Below are 25,727 nucleotides of genomic sequence, written 5' to 3' on the forward strand. Positions count from 1 at the left end.
CATTGTAGAATAATAGTGAAGACATCAAATCTTTGAAATTACACATATGAGATCATGCAGTAACCAAAACAGTGTTGAATCCAAATATTTTGCCTTGATGACAGCTTTACACACTCTTGGCATTCTCTCAACCAGCTTCACCTGGAATACTTTTCCAACAGTCTTGAAGGAGTTCCCACATGCAGAGCACTTGTTCGCTGCTTTTCCTTCACTCTGCGGTCCAACTCATCACTAACCATCTCTATTGGGTTGAGGTTGGGTGGTTGTGGAGGCCAGGTCATCTGATGCAGCACGCCATCACTCTCCTTCTGGGTAAAGTAGCCCGTACACAGCCTGGAGGTGTGTTTTGGGTCAATGTCCTGTTGAAAAACAAATGATAGTCCCACTAAGCGCAAAAGATTGGATGGCGTATCGCTGCAGAATGTTGTGGTAGCCATGCTGGTTAAGTGTTCCTTGAATTCTAAATAAATCACCGACAGTGTCACCAGCAAAGCAACATCTCACTTCCTCCTCCATGCTTCATGGTGGGAACCACACATGTGGAGATCATCCGTTCACCTATTCTGCGCCTCACAAAGACACAGCGGTTGGAACCAAAAATAAAAAATTTGGACTCATCAGACCAAAGGACAGATTTCCACCGGTCTAATGTTCATTGCTCATGTTTCTTGGCCCAAGCAAGACTTCTTATTGGTGTCCTTTAGTGGTTTCTTTGCAGCATTTCGACCATAAAGGCCTGACTCACGCAGTCTCCTCTGAACAGTTGATGTTGAGATGTGTCTGTTACTTGAACTCTGTGAAGCATTTATTTGGGCTGCAATTTCTGAGGCTGGTAACTAATGAACTTATCCTCTGCATCAGAGGTTACTCTGGTTCTTCCTTTCTTCCTTTGTGGTGGTCCTCATGAGAGCTAGTTTCATCATAGCGCTTGATGGATTTTGCAACTGCACTTGAAGAAACTTTCAAAGTTCTTAATTTTCCGTATTCACTGACCTTCATGTCTTTAAAGTAATGATGGACTGTCATTTCTCTTTGCTTATTTGAGCAAAGAGAAATGGACTTGGTCTTTTACCAAATAGGGCTGTCTTCTGTATACCACCCATACCTTGTCACAACACAACTGATTGTCTCAAACGCATTAAGAAGGAAAGCAATTCCACAAATTAACTTAACAAGACACACCTGTTAATTGAAAAGCATTTCAGGTGACTACCTCATGAAGCTGGTTGAGAGAATGTGCAAAGCTGTCATCTAGGCAAAGGGTGGCTACTTTGAAGAATCTAAAATATATATTTTGATTCAACACTTTTCTTTGGTTACTACATGATTCCATATGTGTTATTTCATAGATTTGATGTCTTCACTATTATTCTACAATATAAAAACCCTTGAATGAGTAGGTGTGTCCACACTTTTGACTGGTACTGTATGTTCATAGAACTTTACATTTGACATTTGGGCAACTACACTTATCCTGTGTAATTTGTCTAAACTGACAGTACACTGGAACTGTATAAAACTGGTCATCTGAATCAAAGATCATTAGATACTGTAGATAAGAAATGGATTGATATGATTAGTAGTTTGAATAATGTACTGGTTCATTGATTTGCCAATAAACAGAGGTGGAGATAATAGGGGAGATATACAGAGTTATACATACGGCAGTTCCAATCCTGGATGCTGATTGGTTAAAACCGCATTCCAGCCGGTATCTATTTAAGTGATAATGCCCAAGAAGCCAGTGTTTGAAACCGTGCCAATATATCCTCCGACACCGGCTTCTCTGGTATTATCACTTTAATACAACGAGTTAAACATATTAAAATAATGATTGACATTTTCATTAAATGTTATTTTGATTAATTTATTCATACTATTTCATCCTTCCACAAGATATAGTCCCGACACAAATCTAGGGATGCTACCCAAGCAAGCTGGTCGTTCGTTCTATTGGTTTGGTTACCAGAGACTCGACCCAGTTATTCAGTCTTTTTGTTCTGTGTCTATGGATGCGACCCAGTCATTGTAAATGTTCCATTGCCATACTGGCTGGGAACATTCTTATCCCTTGCTTGTCATCTATTGATAGTTCTTTGAATATATCCTTAAAAAGGATGCTGATTCATGATTTCGACTGGGTTGCGCAGTCAGATGGAACAGAGTAAATAGGCATTTTAACGTCATAGATTTAGCCGGTGATAACTTGTGGAATAGACACTGGCTGGAATGCGGTTTTAACCAATCGGCATTTAGGATTAGACACACCCATCGACTACGACGTTGAAATGCCTATTTACTGTTCCATCTCACTGCAATCCACTGTCTCATCCGCACACCAGGAAATTTATAAACTTGATCCTCACTGTAAAACAGCATTTTTCTCCCTTTTCTTTTAGACTAGCATTTGGTTTTCAATGGCGGAGATTTTTATAAACCTTGCTGTCCATCTCTCTGACCATTGCAACATTGTTTTAATAAAAAATGTTCTCAATGTCCTATTGAGGATTAATGCGTCAGGATGAGATGGCGCTTTCAAGACAACTGGGTCAAATCATGACTTCGGTGATCTTTGTCGGAAAGTCAGAGCTCTAGAAAGATGCCTATAATTCCGAGTTGGATGACCGTTCAACAAGAAAAAATCCCAGTCGAAGCTCGTTTTTTCCCAGTTGAGTTCCCAGTTGTTCTGAACGTGGCAATATATTTCTCAGACAATCGGCATCATTTTTAAGGATTACATACAAAGAAATGTCAATAGAAAAACCGGTCAAACGAAATGCATCTAGTTTGCTGTCTTTCCAGCTTCCGTTTAAGTGATTGTGTTAGCTGTGTAGTTGGCTAGCTCCTCTGAGCAGTGTCCCAACGAGAGAACGCATTTTCAATGCCAGGCGAAATTGCGCATCATTAGCACATTGGCTGTATCCATAGACATTAAAAACGGATGTATCATGTATCCATATAAATGTATGGTAAGTGATTCAGACCTATGAAAGTATTCACCCCCCTTGGCATTTTTACTATTTTGTTGCCTTACAACCTGGAATTAAAATAGATTTTGGGGGGTTTTGTATAATTTCATTTACAAAATATGCCTACCACTTTGAAGATGCAAAATATTTTTTATTGTAAAACAAACAAGAAATACGACAAAAAAACAGAACTTGAGTATGCATAACTATTCACCCCCCAAAGTCAATACTTTGTAGAGCCACCCTTTGCAGCAATTACAGCTGCAAGTCTCTTGGGGTATGTCTCTATAAATTTGGCACATCTAGCCACTGGGATTTTTGCCCATTCTTCAAGGCAAAACTGCTCCAGCTCCTTCAAGTTGGGTGGGTTCTGCTGGTGTACAGCAATCTTTAAATCATACCCTAGATTCTCAATTGAATTGAGGTCTGGGCTTTGACTAGGCCATTCCAAGACATTTCAATGTTTCCCCTTAAACCACACTAGTGTTGCTTTAGCAGAATGCTTAGTGTCATTGTCCCGCTGGAAGGTGAACCTCCGTCCCAGTCTCAAATCTCTGGAAGACTGAAACAGGTTTCCCTCAATAATTTCCCTGTATTTAGCACCATCCATCATTCCTTCAATTCTGACCAGTTTCCCAGTCCCTGCCGATGAAAAACATTCCACCTTCATGATGCTGCCACCACCATGCTTCACTGTGGGGATGGTGTTCTTGGGGTGATGAGAGGTGTTGGGTTTGTGCCAGGCATAGCATTCCCTTGTGTTCTCCAAAAAGCTACATTTTTGTCTCATCTGACCAGAGTACCTTCTTCCATATGGTTGGGGAGTCTCCCACATGCCTTTTGGAGAACACCAAACATGTTTGCTTGTTTTTTTCTTTATGCAATGGCTTTTTTTCTGCCCACTCTTCCGTAAAGCCCAGCTCTGGAGTGTACAGCTTAAAGTGGTCCAATGGACAGATACTCCAATCTCTGCTGTGGAGCTTTGCAGCTCCTTCAGGATTATCTTTGGTCTCTTTGTTGCCTCTCTGATCAATGCCCTCCTTGCCTGGTCTGTGAGTTTTGGTGGGCAGCCCTCTCTTGGCAGGTTTGTTGTGATGCCATATTCTTTCCATTTAATTTTTTTTATTTAATGGTGCTCCGTGGGATGTTCAAAGTTTCAGATATTGTTTTATAACCCAACCCTGATCTGTACTTCTCCACAACTTTGTCTCTGACCTGTTTGGAGAGCTCCTTGGTCTTCATGGTGCCGCTTGCTTGGTGGTGCCCCTTGCTTAGTGATGTTGCAGACTCTGGGGCCTTTCAGAACAGCTGTATATATACACTGAGATCATGTGACACTTAGAATGCACACAGGTGGACTTTATTTAACTAATTATGTGACTACAGAGGGTAATTGGTTGCACCAGATCTTATGTAGGCGCTTCAAAGCAAAGGGTGTGAATACATATGCAGGCACCACTTTTCCGTTTTCATTTTTTTTTAATAAGTAATCTTTTTAAATTTCACTTCACCAATTTGAACTATTTTGTGTTTGTCAATTACATGAAATCCAAATAAAACATCCATTTAAATTACAGGTTGTAATGCAACAAAATAGGAACAACGCCAAGGGGGATGAATACTTTTGCAAGGCACTGTAAATTAAGCCGAATGAAGCTACTGATACCTGTCACCTAATGTCTTCCTATCGCCAGAAGATACCGTCATGAATTAACATGGAATGGACTGTCTTCTACTTTGGTATTATGGCGGTCCGCAAACCTACTGTATTGGCTGCGTATCAGCCTACTCTTCTGTAGTTTGAATTCATTAGGTTACACTTTGTGAGAGAAAAAATCCCTACCAACTAACCATACACCCATTAAAACCTCACCACTGTTCCACCACTTTGCCCGTATCTTATCAAACTCCAGGCCAGCAGCCTGGGAGGACTGGACACTATCGTTCAAAACATGTTGTAACTCTTCTGCAGTAAAATCTTGTACACACAAGTACTTCTACAGCTGCCACTACAACATCTATCCTCTGATTTTACTTTCCATTCCTGTGGTTGCTACAACATGGACTGTCAATGGAGAGCATTCACGTCATGTGACACGCACAAGTCATAGAGACGTAGTGTTCACGTCTTGTTGGCCTACACATCACATTTGTACGTCATGTGTCAGTTTGTGTACATTTATTATTAAAGATCTCACCATGAATGCCTTTACAAACATCTAGGCTACATGAAGTCTGTGTACATTATGCTTTTTATGTTTATTATTGGAAGAGTAAAAATCAATTTAATTTGTAGATTTAGCTAAAATAGGCATATCACCTCTAAAAAATGATTTGCAGCCGGCCACCATTACTGTGTAGACACAGTGCATTCGGAAAGTATTCACACACCTTACCTTTTTCCACATTTGTTACGTTACAGCCTTATTCTAAAATGGATTATACATTTTTTTGTCTTGTCAATTTACACACAATACCCAACAATGACAAAGCGAAAACAGGTTTTTAGAAATGTTTGCAAATTTATTTAAAAAATAAATGGATACCTTATTTACATAAGTATTCAGACCTTTTGCTATGAGACTTGAAATTGAGCTCAGGTGCAACCTGTTTCCATTGGTTATCCTTGAGATGTTTCTACAACTTGATTGTAGTCCAACTGTGGTAAATTCAATTGATTGGACATGATTTGTAAAGGCACACACCTGTCTATATAAGGTCCCACAGTTGACAGTGCATGTCAGAGCAAAAACCAAGCCATGAGGTCGAAGGAATTGTCTGTAGAGGTTCGAGATAAGATAGTGTCGAGGCACAGATCTGAGGATGGGTACCAATACATTTCTGCAGTATTTTTTAATTGATTTTATTATTAACTAGGCATGTCAGTTAAGAACAAATTCTTATTTTCAATGAGGGCCTAGGAACAGTGGGTTAACTGCCTTGTTCAGGGACAGAACAACATATTTTTTACTTTGTCAGCTCGGGGATTCAATCCTGCAACCTTTCAGTTACTAGTTCAACGCTCTAACCACTAGGCTACCTGCTGCCCCAGCATTGAAGGTCCCTAAGAACACAGTGGCCTCCATCATTCTTAAATGGAAGAAGTTTGGAACCACCAAGACTCTTCCTAGAGCTGGCCGCCCAGCCAAACTGAGCAATTGGCGGAAAACGGCCTTGGTCAGGGAGGTGACCAAGAACCCGATGGTCACTCTGGCAGAGCTCTAGAGTTTCTCTGGGGAGATGGGAGAACTTTCCAGAAGGATAACCATCTCTGCAGCACTCCACCAATCAGGCCTTTATGGTAGAGTGGCCAGACGGAAGCCACTCCTCAGTAAAAGGCGCATGACAGACCGTTTCGAGTTTGCCTGGCACCATCCCTTCGGTGAAGAATGGTGGTGATAGCATCATGCTGTGGGAATGTTTTCAGCGGCAGGGACTGGGAGACTAGTCAGGATCAAGGGAAAAATGAAAGGCGCAAAGTACAGAGAGATCCTTGATGAAAACCTGCTCAGGACCTTAGACTGCGGCTAAGGTTCACCTTCCAACAGGACAATGACCATAAGCACACAGCCAAGACAACGCACGAGTGGCTTCGGGATAAGTTTCTGAATGTCCTTGAGTGGCCCAGCCAGGGCCTGGACTTGAATCGCTGCCAAAGGTGCTTCAACAAAGTACTGAGTAAACAAAGGGTTTGAATACTTATGTAAATGTTATACTTTTTTGGGGGGGGATAGGGGTTAAAAAAATTATAATTCTAAACCTGTTTTTGTTTTGTCATTATGGATGTGTAGATGGGGGGGGGGGGGGGGACTATTTAATCAATTTTATAATACGGCTGTAATAAATGTGGAAAAGTCAAGGGGTCTGAATACTTTCCGAATAGGGCTTTGAGTCCTATTTAGAAATTAGGTAGCCTAATCAAATAAAATGTATTTATATAGCCCTTCTTACATCAACTGATATATCAAAGTGCTGTACAGAAACCCAGCCTAAACCCCAAACAGCAAGAAATGCAGGTGTAGAAGCACGGTGGATAGGAAAAACTCCCTAGAAAGGCCTAAACCTGGGAAGAAACCTAGAGAGGAACCAGGCTATGAGGGGTGGCCAGTCCTCTTCTGGCTGTGCCGGGTGGAGATTATAACAGAACATGGCCAAGATGTTCCAATGTTCATAGATGACCAGCATAGATGACCAGCAAACTATAGATTAGGCTGCCTTTACATTCGTTTCGTAGTACACAGTAATTTAACTGGTATATGTTATTAATGCCCCATCGATTTATGAATAGGTGAGAGACTTGAGTGGCAGAAATTAAATACTATTATTTAAATCTACAAAAATGAATATGAAATGTAATTTATTTGTTTGCTTTTTTTTGTGCATTTTTTGCAAAGCACTGTCATTTAGTATCTGAATGTGTATGTTATGAATGACAGAGGATTAAGTGTAACAATGGATTTTTGTATTATTATTATGACAATAATTAATAAAGTAAATACAATTAAAACAAATAATATTATCAATAGGTTATTATAAACCAGCTATTGGGAGTAAAAAAAAATGTAACTCAAAGCATTATGTTGAAATATCCCAATGCCTATTAGTGATCCATAGTTGTGTTATTTTTAACCCATTTGTTTTTAGTGAGTACTCATACAATTTATTTGATTTTCTTCATTTTAGGTTCAAAAGAAGCATGTCTTCCTCTTACATGGTAGGCCTACTGCTGGCAATTTGTTTTTTTGTGTGTTTTTTGGGGGGAACCGTTGCATTTGATCTAAACATCATGGCAATTACTCCAATAGTAATTTTATGCAACATGCATCAATCTACTGTAAGCCAAATAATGCATGTACACAAATAATAGCTGGGTCAAAAATGAACCAATTTGGGTAATTCCTGTAACCCAGCCCTGGGTCACTATAATACATACCCAACACTGGGTTATTTTGACCCAGCACTGTTGGGTTATGTAAATGTCCCAACACGTTGTGTTATTTGATTGACCCGAACATTGGTTATTTTGACCCAGCAGTGGGTTGCTTTTGACTCTTTTGCTGGGTTATTGTTATTCATGTATTTTTCCACCAAGCACTGGGTTATTTTTTTATATTTTCTGTGTTACAAGATCGATAATTCTGATTTAAAAAACAAACTGCTTCTAAACAATAGCAATCAATGGTAAATGTTACCACACAGACCATTGTCAACATATCCTATTTGGTCAATCAATGATGAGAAGCGGTCGGTAAATTGAAAAACATTTATTGATGTTTATTGACAGAATTGATGTATAGCCCAAAAATTATTTAGACAACATAGAACAGGATCATTAGATTTTTCAGGCGCAGGTGCAAAATGCTCTTCTCACTTAAACAGCAACCCCCCCGCCCCCTAAAAGGAACAATACATAATTTTACATAAAGTGTTATAAAATCTCACCATTGATAACCCTGCTTCAACCCAGTAGCCTCTAAGTTAAAATCCTACACATTGTTTCATAATCATAGCTTGTACGCAATATAAAAAACTATTGAAACAATTTCATCCTGTAATGTTAAGAACGCTGTGTGCTAGGCCACTCAGCTCAGGTTCATGGTTGATCTGGCATGTCCAATGCATTCCAAATGAATGCACTGTAAAAAGATGTTGAACTTAATGGAACCAAAATAGCCAACATCTTAAACCTTTTAAATGCACAATTAATAATTTGAAAAAAGTACACGAATTGAGTAAAAGTAAAGATACTTTGCCAGATAATTACAAGTAAAAGTCTAAAAGCATCTGATAATGTATGACACATGCCAGACAAGAAGTTATTGTCTATCTGAAGACTACAACAGCTGATGTCCAAACACCAATGGATTAGTAGTACTACAATTGTAGTAAAATAATATCACAACTCCCTTATATTTCTACAGCACTTGTGAAGAAATGTGTGTTCTCAGAAACCTAACTGCAGGGGACTCTGTGCCAGATAGCTGGTACGCAACGGATTGTGAGAATTTCCATGCAGGGGAACATTGCTTGGGGGTAGTTAATGTCAAACAGATGAAAATATTTGAAACAGACATCAACTGCCCCAAGCAAGGTCCTGTTCTCTAGAGCCTCTCCATTCATTATGGTGAAGGCCTGAGAGTAGACACAATTGTTGCCAAGAATGAGGACAAAAGTTAAGGTCTTTTGGTCGCCTGGTGACAAAGCAAAAACAGGTTTAGACATTTTTGCTAATTTCAAAAAATATATTACATTTACATCAGTATTCAGACCCTTTACTCAGTACTTTGAGTAAAGGGAGCTGCCGCTTTCAAGGAGCGGGACTCTAACCCGGAAGCTTATAAGAAATCCCGCTATGGCCTCCGACGAACCATCAAACAGGCAAAGCGTCAATACAGGACTAAGATCGAATCATACTACACTGGCTCCGGTGCTTGTCGGTTGTGGCAGGGCCTGCAAACCATTACAGACTACAAAGGGAAGCACAGCGAGATCTGCCCAGTGACACAAGCCTACCAGACGAGCTAAATAACTTCTATGTTCGCTTCGAGGCAAGCTACACTGAGGCATGCTTGAGAGCATCAGCTGTTCCGGACAACTGTGTGATCACGCTCTCCGCAGCCGATGTGAGTAAGACCTTTAAACAGATCAACATTCACAAGGCTGCGTCTTCACTGATTACCAGGACGTGTACTCCGAGCATGCGCTGATCAACTGGCTAGTGTCTTCACTGACATTTTCAACCTCTCCCTGTCTGAGTGTAATACCAACATGTTTCAAGCAGACCACCATAGTCCCTGTGCCCAAGGACACTAAGGTAACCTGCCTAAATGACTTATGCAGGTAATTCCAAAGGGTTCACATACTTTTTCTTGCCACTGTACTCTGCGACTTGATTGAGGGGTCAAACATTGTTCTTCAGCCATTCTTTCTTCTGCATGGCCCTCTCAGCAGAGACTTCTGACTGTTGAGCAAAGCAAAATGTTTTCAATGTAATAATAAACTTAATTTATGTGATTTACAGCAACAACAAAAAATCGCATTTTTAAAAGCATATTACAATAATACAGAGACATGACAACACACGTTACAAAGATACATAGGCAAAGCAGAAAATAAAGCATTTAAAGCAATTCTATAGAAGTGCGTTTTCAGGAGTCACTGATTCTGTACGCCTTATCTCCTCTGGCATGCCATTACAAAGTCTAGGGGCCCTAATGGCAAATGCCAAGCCTCCTTTAGTTTTCAACCTAGACTTTGGAATGGTCATCAGTGCTTTGTCTGAGGATCTAAGGCTGCGCTTTGGGTCACAGAGAGAAAGAAGTTCTGAGATACTTTTGGTGGTGTATGTGGACACCTGCTCGTCGAACATCTCATTCCAAAATCATGGGCATTAATATGGAGTTGGTCCCCCCTTTGCTGATATAACAGCCTCCACTCTTCCGGGAAGATGTTGGAGCGTTGCTGCGGGGACTTGCTTCCATTCAGCCTTAGGAGCATTAGTGAGGTCAGGCAATGATAATGGGTGATTAGGCCTGGCTCGCAGTTGGCGTTCTAATTCATCCCAAAGGTGTTCAATGGTGTTCAGGTTACATTAGAGTCTCTAGTTTGAGAAACAGACGCCTCACAAGTCCTCAACTGGCAGCTTCATTAAATAATATCCTATGGTGGAAAATTGCAAGATTATGTTATAATGCTATTATTGCATCAAATGGTTGTTTTATTCAACAGAATAAAGGGTTGTTAGAACGCTCATCTGTGTTTGTTCTAATGAGGATGGGCCTCTGGGAGATAACACTGACAGGAGATTTATGCTGTCTTTTGGGTGATAAAACCTAGAGGTCACATTCCAGATCATGAGTTAATGTTTCTGTTCTATATAGTACCAGGGAGAGATGACCCCTGGTCTGTACAATGAAAGATAACTGTTGACACAGCAGATACTGTGCTGTGAATTATAAGTATCTTTCATACAAATCTTAACCTTGTGACCCATCCTATACATCTGTTCGTCATATAGGTTGAAAGGGGTGAATCTTGGCTATAAAATACCTTTGTACTTTTGTCTCTGGGCTCTCAACGAATCATCTGCGCGTGATTTGTCGACCAGCCATCATTATCATAGAGCACTCAATCGATTCACTTTATATGTGTGCATTGTATTCTGCTCCCTTAATAGTGATTAAAGATTTAGTTTAAGTATAACTCTGACTTGTGTGATAAGTTTGTCTCTCCTCATTTGATAAATTAACCACCACATTTGGGGATGGTGATGTGGATCTTCACTTGGTGACCGCTCCTGACAACCTGGGTAAATCGTGCATGAGGGATCCCTCAAACTTGGGATCTCAGGGAGACCTCACTTCGGGAATGAAGCAGATGGACCCACCTTTGATCTGAGAGGCAGCGAGCCGAGTGGATACCACATCTCTAACTTAGTTTTTTTTAAATAGAGGTGAGCGAAACACGCAAAGTCAAGTTTTTTGAAAAGCCTCTGTTACGTAGGCTCTGAGTGTGTATTCCTGTGTGAGGGTGGTACCTTGGAGGCGTAAACAGGGCCAAGTCAGTGGAGGATGATCTGAGAGTTAGTCGACTCAAAGACACATATTATTGGTCGGTTGCGGGTGACCTAGAGCTGTCCTGACACTGAATTGATCACAGTGGGGATTGGTGCGGTCTGCAGGGGTGAGGGGCCAGGGTGACTGTAGGTTCTGTGTGAAGCACGGTACCTGGTGAAACCCTATTGGAAGAAGGACCTCATTCTGAAAAGTGTCTGTGAGACCGTCTAATTGATCCTCATAAGTGGTGAATTCCAATTATTTTAAATGTGCTAGCCAGGTATGCCCTGGGTTTGGTAATTTAGCGTTAAATATCTAGAATCTGTATGAACTAGTTCATTTGTATGTCGTTTTCCACCTTCACCGCAATGTTTTTTTAGTATCTTATTCAATACCCCGTCCAACTGGTGGCGGTAATGCAACATTAACATTGAATGCCAACCACCGTTAAACCCCATCGAAGAAGTACGTCAGGCGTTGAAAGGAAGTGCAATTGCGGACGCATATAACGTTGCCACTTACGTTGTTGCCAGTTATAAATATCTACGGATTGTTTAGTGCACATTCGCTTCGAAATTCTATACTTTTCTTCACACAGAATACAAAACTGTAATTTGGGCTGGACAACATGGCGCAGTTGGTATCCATTATGGAGGTTTTGGCTAAAGCAGCTGTAGCAGAAATTAACAAACGGGTTGATGATAGCTGTGCAGTTATACGTTTGGAAATTACCCAAAGCCAGCGAGATATTGATGTACTGAAAAGGAAGTGTCAAATGATGGAGAGCGAGCTGAAGAAGACACGAGGACAATTCAGGAAAAAAGGTAGATGTGTATGATAAATTTATGCTTCAGTTCGAAAACTCGGCTAGTCGAACCGAACGAGTGTAATCGCGTATTCCCTTAAGACCTTCGCTTGAAAAACAAGAAGTGGCAATAGTACTGTTTGTCCATTTTGTACGCCGTAGCCAGTATACACTTCCTCAAAATAGTCTGAATGAATCTAAGAACTCAAGAAATGTCATTAATATTGACGTTTTTGCCCAAGTTCTCAGTCGCATAATTTTACATCTAAGAGGTTTGCAGTATTTTTCGATGAAAAAAATGTACATGAAATCGAGTTATTTGATTAACATCAAATCAATACAGGAAGTACATGTTGGAACACAAGTGTATATATACATAATATACAAAGGACAATTGGGCTAGGGGTTACAATATCACATTACACAAGGACCTTAAGGGACATGCATAGAATTATGTGTAACAGCTTTTTTGTTAGCAGAGTATTTAATGGTCTTAAAATACAGTTCTATTTCTTTTTGTAAGGTAAGAAGATGTTTGTAAATTTGCATTTGTGAATATAAAATTTGGCCAAAAGAATGAAATGAGTTACATAAAATTGTTTCAACTTATTTCTCTTGTAGGTAAAATATCCAAGCAGTACATCTCTCCACAATAGTGTAAAATTTTCATAAATGTGTTCAATTAAATCTACTGATGTCTTGCCACAGTTTTCTTACATGAATACATTGCCGAAAAAGATGTAACACCGTTTCTGGGTGTTTTTTCTTAATCTTCTTCATATAGTGGTTGGCAGGATAATATTTATGAATAATTCTAAAGGAAACTTCCTTAATTTTGTTAAGTAGGTATGTGTGTGGCAACATCCAAACTGTTTTCAACAGATATCAATAAATCCATTCCAATAAGGCATGACATAAGGTATAGATACAACATTTTGCTGAAACAAGGTTCGTATTGCTCTGTTGTTGAATGGACCAAAAGAGAAACAAATCTTTCCTACTGATGAGTCAACAGGGTTAATGGAAGGTAGACTCTGAGGGTCAGGTCTTGACATGTTCCTGAATAATAAAGCAACACCTGAGGGAATGGCATCTAAAAAAAAGTGCAAAATCTTTGTGTTACAGGGATCTTGTAAAGTGATAAGAATTCCTTAAGTAAAAGACCCCGAAAAGACATGAAATCGAGTCGTCTGTCGTTGAATGACATACTTTGACGAATCCCTACAGTTGACTAATCAACGACGAAGGGGCGTAGACTTCGCCTCCGAACTTCGGCTTGCCTCCGGAAAAAAATGTGCGCCCGAACAGCCGGAAAAAACTTAATCGAAGTGCAAAACTAACAAAGTCAATGTCATAAGATGTACGAACTCTACCGAACTGTTTGTTGGGAAGCATGCCTATATTCGTGTTGACAGAAGATTGCAACCCTACCATTACCCTTGTTTACACTGTGCTGCACTGGGGTTGGACAGCATGTCTGTGTAGAGCAAGACACTTTGGCGCCAGTGCTCGGAAAACATGTAAATCCAGGGATGAGAAATGCGTTGTACTCCAAATGGTGTTTGTGTTTGGAAGATTATTGGTGGCCATAGACTTCATCTCTGGCCTAACACCCATACCAATTTCTCCTCCAAAGACCAGCTTCTGGTGCATTATCACTTAATCAAACAATCCCAAAACTAGATGCTCCTCTGAAGTACAATAATTAATTGGTCATTTTAAATGTGTATTTTGCCATATTTAGACATCCTGTGTTTTAGTAAAGTAAACTACAGTTGAAGTCAGAAGTTTACTTACACTTAGGTTGGAGTCATTAACTCGTTTTTCAACCACTCCACAAATTTCTTGTTAACAAACTATAGTTTTGACAAGTCGGTTAGGACATACGCACAAAGTATGAAACAAGTAATTTTTCCAACAATTGTTTACAGAAAGATTATTTATTTCACTGTATCACAATTCCAGTGGGTCAGAAGTTAACATGCCTTTAAATAGCTTGGAAAATTCCAGAAAATTGTCATGCCTTTAGAAGCTTCTGATAAATGATGTCAATTAGCCTGAGTCAATTGGAGGTGTAGCTGTGGATGTATTTCAAGACCTACCTTAACTCTTTGCTTGACATCATGGGAAAATCAAAAGAAATCAGAACAAGTCTGGTTCATCCTTGGGAGCAATTTCCAAATGCCTGAAGGTAACACGTTCATCTGTACAAACAATAATACGCAAGTATAAACACCATGGGACCACGCAGCCGTCATACCGCTCGGGAAGGAGACGCGTTCCGTCTCCTAGAGATGAAGGTATTTTGGTGTGAAAATGAATCCCAGAACAGCAAAGAACCTTGTGAAGATGCTGGAGGAAACGGGCACAAAAGTATCTATATCGACAGTAAAACGAGTCCTATATCGACATAACCTGAAAGCAAGGAAGAAGCCACTGCTCCAAAACTGCCATTAAAAAAAGGCAGACTACGGTTTGCAACTGCACAAAGATCGTACATTTTGGTGAAATGTCCTCTGGTCTGATGAAATAAAACTAGAACTGATTGGCCATAATGACCATCGTTATGTTTGGAGGAAAAAGGGGGAGGCTTGCAAGCCGAAGAACAGCATCCCAACCGTGAAGCACAGGGTGGCAGCATCATGTTGTGGGGGTGCTTTGCTGCAGGAGGGACTGGTGCACTTCACAAAGTAAATGGCCTCATGAGGAAGGAAAATTATGTGGATATATTGAAGCAACATCTCAAGACATCAGTCAGGAAGTTAAAGCTTGGTTGCAAATGGGTCTTCCAAATGGACAATTACCCCAAGCATACTTCCAAATTTGTTGCAAAATGGCTTAAGAACATAATTCAAGGTATTGGAGTGGCCATCACAAAGCCCTGACCTCGATCCCATAGAAAATTTGTGGGCAGAACTGAAAAGGCGTGTGCGAGCAAGGAGGCCTACAAACCTGACTCAGTTACACCAGCTCTGTCAGGAGGAATGGGCCAAAATTCACCCAACTGATTGTGGGAAGCTTGTGGAAGGCTACCTGAAATGTTTGACCCAAGTTAAACAATTTAAAGGCTATGCTACCAAATACTAATTGAGTGTATGTAAACTTCTGACCCACTGGGAATGTGATGAAATAAATAAATCATTCCCTCTACTATTATTCTGACATTTCACATTCTTAAAATAAAGTTTTTACTAGGATTAAATGTCAGGAATTGTGAAATACTGAGTTTAAATGTATTTGGCTAAGGTGTATGTAAACTTCTGACTTCAACTGTAAATGCACTGAACTTGATGCTTTAAGAGCGCTGTTTGACGAAATATTTAAGACAAACGACTAGATGGGGTCTGACTAATTGATTTAATTATGCCAGGTGCTGTGTTAAAAAAAATCTGGCATTTGTTTAGGAGAAACAACCCCTATTCCCTCAACCCTTGTTCTCTTTACGTGACACAGGTATGCATCACATGCACTTGACCAATAGGGCCTGACCAACAGCATATCATAATTATATCAGTAAATTGGTTATAAAACTCCGACACTGATACTTAACATAAAAATGGATGCAGATGGTGTGAAACTCAATTGGGGAATGTTTGGTTGCTCAGGAGGTAAAGTGTAGCTAAGTCATTTGTGAAATAAATGACTAGTGGAAAATACTGGAGATCAAGAAAAAGGTAAGGAGCAAGCTCTGCGTGCATATTATGTGCCAAACGGGTGCTGTTAGATTAAAATATAATTGACCATTTGGAACAATACTAAATAAATTAAGCGTACCAGAGTAACCATTGTTGGCCCTTTGCTGTAACAAAGACTAAAAACAGTCACATGCAATTGTAGACATGGAACGGTTTATTATTCAAGGGTCGATTTTATTTTAAAACAAAAATTTCAACTAATGAATGACTTGTAAATCTGTGTGATGACATGGACAAATTGATTGATACAGTAGCCTATGTAAGTATTGATATAGGCCTAAATTAGTATTAGGACTTAACAGGATGCACTCTTAGGCCTACAGCTTGGTGGTTATACAAGGCTTATATACTAAGCCTACTAATGGCACTACTTAATGATAGTAGTAATAAACAATGAGATAAAGAAAGAGGGTTTATTATAAATACACATTTCTGACCATTTGGAACAGTGTAAACACTAAGTAAGTAATACCGGCTAATGTTCTAATGAAAAATTCTAAAGCCTTTACAGCATAGCAAATATTAAAAACAGCCGAATTTGTGAAACTGTTTATCTGACATGTGGTAGTGAGGCTTGGTGCTCACGGAATCAGTAGGCTATTAAACAAACTCACAGGCAACAACACAAGCAGGCGCAGTCTTATTTCTGTAGATATTAGCCTTATTCTAAAATGAATTAAATAGTTTTCTTCCCCTCAATCTACACACTACCCCATAATGACAAAGCAAAAACAGGTTTCGGAATTTTGCTAATGTGATTTATTTATTTATAATACATTTACATATGTATTCAGACCCTTTACTCAGTACCTTGAAGCGATTACAGCCTCGAGTCTTGGGTATGACGCTACAAGCTTGGCACACCTGTATTTGGGTCGTTTCTCGCATTTCTCTGCAGATCCTTTCAAGCGCTGTCAGGTTGGATGGGGAGCGTTGCTGCACAGCTATTTTAATGTCTCTCCGGAGATTTTCGATTGGGTTCAAGTCTGGGCTCTGGCTGGGTCACTGAAGGACATTGAGACTTGTCCGCTTAAGGTTCTTGTCCTGTTGGAAGGTGAACCGTCGCCCCAGTCTGAGGTCCTGAGCGCCCTGGAGCAGGTTTTTGTCAAGGATCCCTCTACTTTCCTCCGTTCAGCTTTCCCTCAGTCCCTGCCACTGAAAAACATCCCCACAGCAAGATGCTGCCACCACCATGCTTCACTGTAGAGATGGTGCCAGGTGTCCTCCAAACGTGACGTTTGGCATTCAGGCGAAAGAGTTCAATCTTGGTTTCATCAAACCAGATAATGCAGTTTCTCATGGTCTGAGAGTCTTTAGGTGCCTTTTGGGAAACTCCAAGCAGGCGGTCATGCCTCTAACTGAAGAATGGCTTCCGTCTGACCACTACCGTAAAGGCTTGATTGGTGGAGCGCTGCAAATATGGTTGTCCTTCTGGAAGGTTCTCCCATTTCCAAGAATAACTGGAGCTGGCTGAATGACCATCGGGTTCTTGGTCACCTCTCTGACCAATGCCCATGTCCCCCGATTGCTCAGTTTGGCCAGGCGGCCAGCTCTAGGAAGTCTTGGTGGTTCCAAACTTCTTCCATTTAAGAATGATGGAGGGGCCACTTCTTGGGGACCGTCAACACATCTGTCTCGAAGTTCTACGGACAAATCTTTTGACCTCACGGCTTGTATTTTACTTTGACATGCACTGTAACCTATGGGACCTTTTATATAGACAGGTGTGCCTTTCCAAATCATGTCCAATCAATTGAATTTACCACAGGTGGACTCCAAGTCAACGATGATCAATGGAAACAGGATGTACCTGAGCTCAGTTTTGAGTCTCATAGGTATTCAGACCCTTTGCTATGTCAATAAGGCATCTGTTTTTAATACATTTGTGAAAATGCCTAAAAACCTGTTATTGTTTTGTCATTATGGAGTATTGTGTGAAGATGTATTATTTAACCTTTTTATTTAACTAGGTAAGTCGGTTAAGAGAAAAATATTATTTACAATGACGGCCTACCCTGGCCAAACCCGGACGATGCTGAGCCAATTGTGCGCCGCTCTATGGGACACCCAATCACGGTCGGATGTGATACAGCCTGGATTCGAACCAGGGAATGTAGTGACGCCTCTTGCACTGAGATGCAGTGCCTTAGACCGCTGCGCCACTCGGGAGTGGAAAAACATTAATTTAATCAATTTTAGATTAAGGCTATAACGTAACAAATTGTGGAAAATGTAAAGGGGCAAAAATACTTTCCAAAGGCACTGTAAAGTGAGGATTTATTAAGCCATGCACATTTAACAGTTGGGCTGTTGATTATAGACCTAATTAAGTTAGGGCTGGACGGTATACCGTATTTTATGATATACCAGTATTGATGCACGGACCGATTTTAGGTTTTTGCTTTACCTTCTATAACGGTGTTTGTTAAATGTGGTACACCGTGTGTAACGTCCATTTTTATAGTTTACTTTGCTACTTGAGTAATCTCTCGCCATGCCGCTTTTCACACAGACGTAGCCCCGCCCCCTGTCACTCAAGGAGCGCATTTGTTTCTCTACCACCAGACACCAGACACATGTGTTCAGTCTCTGCAGCACGTGATGACAATGCTGTTTTCACTTTGCTTCTTAATATAAATCCACCAACGTTCTATAATTGCACTATTAGTTTGTGTTTCTTACATCTGCAAACAGCTAATTTGACTTTTCTTAGAAAGTTGGGCCTAAAGCTAATGCTAATCGCTAGCTAGCTAATAAATGTACTGAGTCAGAGCAAACGTAACTAGCTATACAGCCTGATAATACCAGTGATGGTGTAGTAGACTTACAGTACTAGTCAAAAGTTTGGACACTTACTCATTCCAGAGTTTTTTATTTTCTACATTGTACAATAATAGTAAAGACATCAAAACTATGAAATACCACATATGGAATCATGTAGTAACCAAAAAAGTGTTAAATAAATCAAAATATATTTGAGATTCTTCAAAGTAGCCACCCTTTGCCTTGATGACAGCTTTGCACACATTTGGCATTCTCTTAACCAGCTTCATGAGGTAGTCACCTGGAATGCATTTCAATTAACAGGTGTGCCTTGTTAAAAGCCAATCAGTTGTGTTGTGACCTGGTGGGAGGGGGTATACAGAAGATAGCCCTATTTGGTAAAAGACCAAGTCCATATTATGTCAGGAAAAGCTCAAATAAGCAAAGAGAAACGACAGTCCATCACTACTTTAACTTCTTTGGGCTGCAAGCCCGAAGCCGGGCACAATATGACAACAGCCACTTCAAGTGCAGGGCGCGAAATTCAAAATATATTTTTTTGAAATATTTAACTTTCACACATTAACAAGTCCAATACAGCATATGAAAGATAAACATCTTGTGAATCCAGCCAACATGTCCGATTTAAAAAAAATGTTTTACAGCGAAAACACCACGTATATTTATGTTAGCTCACCACCAAATACAAAGAAGGACAGACATTTTTCACAGCACAGGTAGCATGCACAAAACCAACCTAACTAACCAAGAACCAACCAAACTAACCAAGAAACAACTTCATCAGATGACAGTCTTATAACATGTTATTCAATAAATCTATGTTTTGTTCGAAAAATGTGCATATTTGAGCTATAAATCAGTTTTACATTGCAGCTACCATCACAGCTACCGTCAGAAATAGCACCGAAGTAGCCAGAGTAATTACAGACACCAACGTCAAATACCTAAATACTCATCATAAAACATTTCTGAAAAATACATGGTGTACAGCAAATGAAAGACAGGCATCTTGTGATTCCAGCCAATATTTCTGATTTCTTAAGTGTTTTACAGCGAAAACACAATATAGAATTATATTAGCTTACCACAATAGCCAGAAACACAAGCCATTTACCAGCAGCAAAAGTTAGCGATCGTAACAAACCAGCAAAAGATATATAATTTTTGACTAACCTTGATAAGCTTCATCAGATGACAGTCCTGTAACATCAGGTTATACATACACTTATGTTTTGTTCGAAAATGTGTATATTTAGAGCTGAAATCAGTGGTTATACATTGTGCTAACGTAGCATCTTTTTCCCAGAATGTGCGGATATTTTTATGACACTCAACTATTCTGACCAAATAACTATACATAAACATTACTAAAAAATACATGTTGTATAGGAAATGATAGATACACTAGTTCTTAATGCAATCGCCGTGTTAGAATTCTAAAAATAACTTCATTAAGACATCCAGCTTAGTTATAGCGAGAGAGTGCCCAAAATCTGGGCGCAAACTACTAGTACAACATGTTCGACAGATATGAAATAGCATCATAAAATGGGTCCTACTTTTGATGATCTTCCATCAGAATGTTGTACAAGGGGTCCTTTGTCCAGAACAATCGTTGTTTGGATTTAGAATGTCCTCTTCTCCAGTCAATTAGCACGGAAAGCTAGCAAAGTGGCGCGAAGCTCTCCTTCGTGAACAAACGCAGACAAAGCAACACGCCTAACGTCCCGAAAAAATTTCAATAATCTAATAAAACTATATTGAAAAAACATACTTTACGATGATATTGTCACATGTATCAAATAAAATCAAAGCCGGAGATATTAGTCGTCTATAACGACAGCTTTTCAGAAGGCAATACCAGGTCCCTTCTCGCGCGCTCCAGAAAACAGGAAACTGGTGACACGTCATACAAAGAGCTTTTATTCGACCCCAGATCAAGTTATACACTCCATTTCTTCTCTCACTGCCTGTCGACATCTAGTGGAAGACGTATGAAGTGCATGTATACTAATAAATATCAAGGACATTTATAGGCAGGCCCTAGAACAGAGCATCGATTTCAGATTTTCCACTTCCTGTCAGGAAGTTTGCTGCAAAATGAGTTCTGTTTTACTCACAGATATAATTCAAACGGTTTTAGAAACTAGAGAGTGTTTTCTATCCAATAGTAATAATAATATGCATATTGTACGAGCAAGAATTGAGTACGAGGCCGTTTGAAATGGGCACCTTTTATCCAGGCTACTCAATACTGCCCCTGCAGCCCAAAGAGGTTAAGACATGAGGGTCAGTCAATGTGAAAAATTTCAAGAACTTTGAAAGTTACTTCAAGTGCAATTGCAAAAACCATCAAGCACCATGATGAAACTGGCTCTCACGAGGACCACCACAAGAATGGAAGACCCATAGTTACATCTGCTGCAGATAATAAGTTCATCTGAGTTACCAGCCTCAGAAATGGGCAATTATCTGCACCTCAGATTGCAGGCCAAATAAATGCCTCAGAGTTCAAGTAACATCTCAACATCAAATGTTGAGAGGACACCAATAAGAAGAGACTTGCTTGGGCCAAGAAACATGAGCAATGGACGTTAGACCCTGTGGAAATCTGTCTTTTGGTCTGATGAGTCCAAATTTGAGATTTTTGGTTCCAACCGCTGTGTCTTTGAGACACAGAGTAGGTGAACGGCTGATCTCTGCATGTGTGGTTCCCTCCGTGAAGCATGGAGGAGGTGTGGGGGTGCTTTGCTGGTGACAATGTCAGTGATTTATTTAGAATTCAAGGCACACTTAACCAGCATGGCTACCACAGCATTCTGCAGCGATACGCCAGTCCCACTATGCGCAAACAGGACAGTGAACCAACACACATCCAGGCTGTGTAAGGGCTATTTGACCAAGAAGGAGAGGGATGGAGTGCTGCATCAGATGACCTGGCCTCCACATTCACCCGACCTCAACCCAATAGAGATGGTTTGGGATGAGTTGTACCGCAGAGTGAAGGGAAAGCAGCCAGCAAGTGCTCAGCATATGGGAACTCCTTCAAGACTGTTGGAAAAGCATTCCATGAAGGTAGTTGAGAGAATTCCAAGAGTGTGCAAAGCTGTCAAGGCAAAGAGTGGCTACTTTGAAGAATCTCATATGAAATATATTTTCATTTAACACTTTTTGTTTTCATTTAACACTTTTTTTCATGTGTTATTTCATAATTTTGATGTCTTCACTATTATTCTACAATGTAAAAAATTATGAAACACTGTACATCTGCATGTTTTGTTTTTTATTTCACGTTTTTTCTTTCTTTGTGCAACAGTATCTTCTAAATCAAACAGGAATACGTGAAGCAATAATGTTAGCTACAAGAAGTAGCTAAGAGAACATTCAATGTAGCCAAAGATTATAGGGTCCCCTACGAAATACTTTTTAGCACTCCACAATAACTCCTCCCTGGCATTTATTTGTTGTCATGTCAAACACTGTATTCCAGATTGCCCACTATTCTATTCTAACTATAGAATTTGAATTATCATTATATTTCCATGATTCCAACAGTTCACCCAAGTGTTTTGCTCTAAATCGCAATTGCAACATTTGGTTAAAAATATGGCCTAGATTGTTTGCCCATATCATGCAGTGCGGAAATGATCTCATGAGTGCAGGAATACAGAAATGTATGAAAATGCAGAAAAATTATTTTTGGTTGAAGCTGATTTGAACCGCATAAATCAATCAGAAAAGAGAAAAAACTATTGAAATCACTTAGAATGTATGTGTTTCAAACCTAGGGTCGGTCACACACTACTCATGAAGCAAATTTTTTACTTTTATTTTTCAAAAATATACCATCATACTGTAAAAAAAAAAAAAAATATGATATGATACTTTGGCCTAATAAAAAATAAAATGCTGTGTTATGATATTTTGGCCATATCGCCAAGCCATAATTTTAAGTTGGTTTCCTCTCTCCTCACTTTTCTTAGACAATTGAGGTGAGGGCTGTTTTCTCATCTCCTAACTCCACTGCTGCCTCCGCCACATTGTTCTCAACACCAATATGCTGGCTAACTTTGCTATAGCAACATGGTCTAGGAAAAGGCTGCAATTAAACAGCGCACTGATTCAGAACCGCGGACAGGGACCTCTCCAACGTGGGAGAAAGCGTGTTTTGTTATAAACCAATATTATTTTTATTACTGTTGCACCATTGTTCTTATGTAATATAACCATATACAATTTCAGTAGCACGTCTTAGGGTGATGGACTGTGCCAACCCACGGCCTCCACAATGGATCAGTCCACTCAGACAGGCACAAATCAGACCGGTGTCTTGTAAACCATGATTATTATTATTTTTTGCTACCGTTCGACTAAAGAAGTCTCAGTCGAACAGCAGCCTGTCGACCAAACAATCGACCAGTTTAATAAATGGGGTCAGCCCTAAACTCATTTCTCATTCCTGGATTGAGGTATGTTTTCTGAGCCATATCTCATACTGGCACCGCAGTGTCTTGATCTACACAGTCATGCTGTCTGACCCCAGTGCAGCTCGGTGTAAACGAGCGTAACGTAGGGTCGGAATCTTCTGGCAATTATTAATGATAAATTCATTGCACATACAAAACCCAAGTGTGTGCGAATAGCCATAATATTTGACTGAATACAATTATTTTGCAGTTCTTTACCCCATGGCATCAGAGAGATCTTCATATCCAGTCAAGATTGTTTTGAACAAGCAGAAGAGTAAATCACAGTGGAGAGATGGAGAGATGGCTGTTGAAGAGGACTCTCAACCCCAGGTGTGATACATCACCTTTTACAATTACAAAGACCTGACCTCTTGGATCAATTCTGTTATTGGAATATCAGGAGAATTTAGAGCTTTTGTGGGATTCATGGATATGAGAAGTGTTAAATATGGTGTGTCCCAGAGTGATAACCTCAGTCCCCTGTTACAGCCTACAGATGTGGAGCAGAGAGCAGAGACTGAACCCATACTGATCAAAGATGAGGAGACAGCAGAGGATGTATGGAAGACTGACCCTCAGGAAGAGCTCAGGATCACTGGAGAGGGTGGGTGCGACCATAAGTGATACTGCTCTGTCTGTGAAAGTGTGGGTGTGGTGGTATACACGTTCCAAGTTGCTTCATTGGTGTTTTATGTTCTGGCATATGGAGTACACGTACACACACAGTCAATTCTAAAGCACCCATGTTTTGCAACTGTTAAGGATCTTTTATAATGTTTCTTTCATGTTTATCCCAAATCTTTAGAGTCTGGTTCCAAGCCTGGGCAACCACCATCCTTTGAGCAACGGCACTTTGAGGACTTCATCCCACAACCCAACATATCTCCTGAAGACTCGGTGGAACATTGCCCCAATTCTGATGGTCCAGAGGAACCAGACACACCCCGGCTCGCGTCTACAGAGGTGTGTAGCACAGAGCAGCACCAGCCAGCCGAGGATGAGGACTCACAAGAGCTAGTGATGGTGAAGGATGAGAAAAAGGAGGAGCTGGATCAGACCACAGCCCTGGCAGGACCTGACCAGTTTGTCATGGATGAGACTGATGGGCAGCTGTGGACCTCTGTGGATCCAGGCAGAGACACTGACGGCCACCCAGATTTCTCCTTTCATGCCATAGAGGAGTACTCTCAGAATATCTCAATTTTTCCATCTCATAGTCATAGTGGGCTTCCATCCCTTCCTACTATGACAGATGATGGAGGGCCATCACTTCACTCTATAGGGAAACCACATGCTGACATGCTCAGTGCAGCAGCACACATGAAAAGACATGTCAGGACATTGGCTGATGAGACTAGACAACAGATGCCAGAAGGACAGAGCAGCGAGACACTGAGCTCAAATAATGACGGAAATAGTTTAGATCTACAGCCAAGGCAGCATCAGCACAGGGCTTCAGAAGCAACAGTGAGAATGAGTGAGTGCATGACAGGGTCAAACATGGCCACCACCTCCACCTTCTCTGGATACAGCCTGAGTCGCAGTAGTTTTAACATGGTGAAGAGAATGAGGACTCAGTGGAGGTCGGGCGGCACCACCGGAGAGAAACCGTACACCTGCGAACAGTGTGGCAGGAGTTTCCCCAAGCAGTACAACCTGATCAGACATGCTGTGGTCCACAGCGGGGAGAAGCCCTACAAGTGCACACAGTGTGGGAAATGCTTCACCCAGCGCTCCAGTATGACGTCACATCAGAGAACTCACATAGGAGAGCGTCCGGTGTCTCAATATGGGGTACCCGCATACCCTGGGGATCCACACACAAGTTTAATGTTGTCTCAGACGAGATGGAACAAATAAAACATAGCATAGCTTGTCTAACACTTTCTGTGAAAATGTGGTACAGCAGGTGTTTTGAGACTGACACGCTTTTCCTCCTAAACCATTTCACAAATCAATTTCATGTTTGACTGACAGCTCCACAGTTTCATTTGAACAACCTATTTACAACTTAATCAGTCAAATGTTATTTAATCAAATGTATTTCTAGAAATAGTCGATCCTGCGCATTTAGATAAAGAAAACATATAGTAGCCATTTAGTATGTGTTGTCTAGTTAGTGTTTGTCTATCTGGAACAATTTCTTGCTACAAGGTACAGTCTCGTATCAAGTCAGGTTAATAACTAAACTTTATTTCTTGAATTATATTTTTTGAAAGTTATTGCAAGGTAATAAAATGTTTCAGTTTAACAGCGTACATGTTACATGTACAGTGCCTTCAGAAAGTATTCATACCCCTTGACTTTTTACAGCTTGAATTTAAAATTGATTAAATTAATATTTGTTGTCACTTGCTTTTCACATAATACCCCTTAATGTCAAAGTGGAATCTTATATTTAGAAATGTATAGAAATTAATTAAAAATGAAAAGCTGAAATGTCTTGAGTC

General features: G+C 40.3%; 1 protein-coding gene across 1 annotated transcript; it reads left to right on the forward strand.

The window, feature by feature from the left end:
* Positions 1-12,012: 12,012 nt before the first annotated feature.
* Positions 12,013-25,727, forward strand: LOC120020230 (zinc finger and SCAN domain-containing protein 2-like). The gene is made up of 4 exons (XM_038963758.1): positions 12,013-12,348; positions 23,486-23,607; positions 23,767-23,881; positions 24,083-25,727. The coding sequence occupies exons 1-4, from the start codon at positions 12,153-12,155 to the stop codon at positions 25,135-25,137; spliced, it is 1,488 nt and encodes a 495-aa protein (XP_038819686.1). The 5' UTR covers positions 12,013-12,152; the 3' UTR covers positions 25,138-25,727.

This window comes from Salvelinus namaycush, chromosome 25 (genome assembly GCF_016432855.1).
Source record: "Salvelinus namaycush isolate Seneca chromosome 25, SaNama_1.0, whole genome shotgun sequence".
Classification (NCBI taxonomy): domain Eukaryota; kingdom Metazoa; phylum Chordata; class Actinopteri; order Salmoniformes; family Salmonidae; genus Salvelinus; species Salvelinus namaycush.

Coding starts and splice junctions, on each gene's coding strand:
- LOC120020230 (XM_038963758.1), top strand. CDS start 12,153: ATGGCGCAGTTGGTATCCATTATGGAGGTTTTGGCTAAAGCAGCTGTA. Junction 12,349..23,485: donor AGGACAATTCAGGAAAAAAG/GTAGATGTGTAT, acceptor ATTATTTTGCAG/TTCTTTACCCCATGGCATCA. Junction 23,882..24,082: donor GCTCAGGATCACTGGAGAGG/GTGGGTGCGACC, acceptor CCAAATCTTTAG/AGTCTGGTTCCAAGCCTGGG.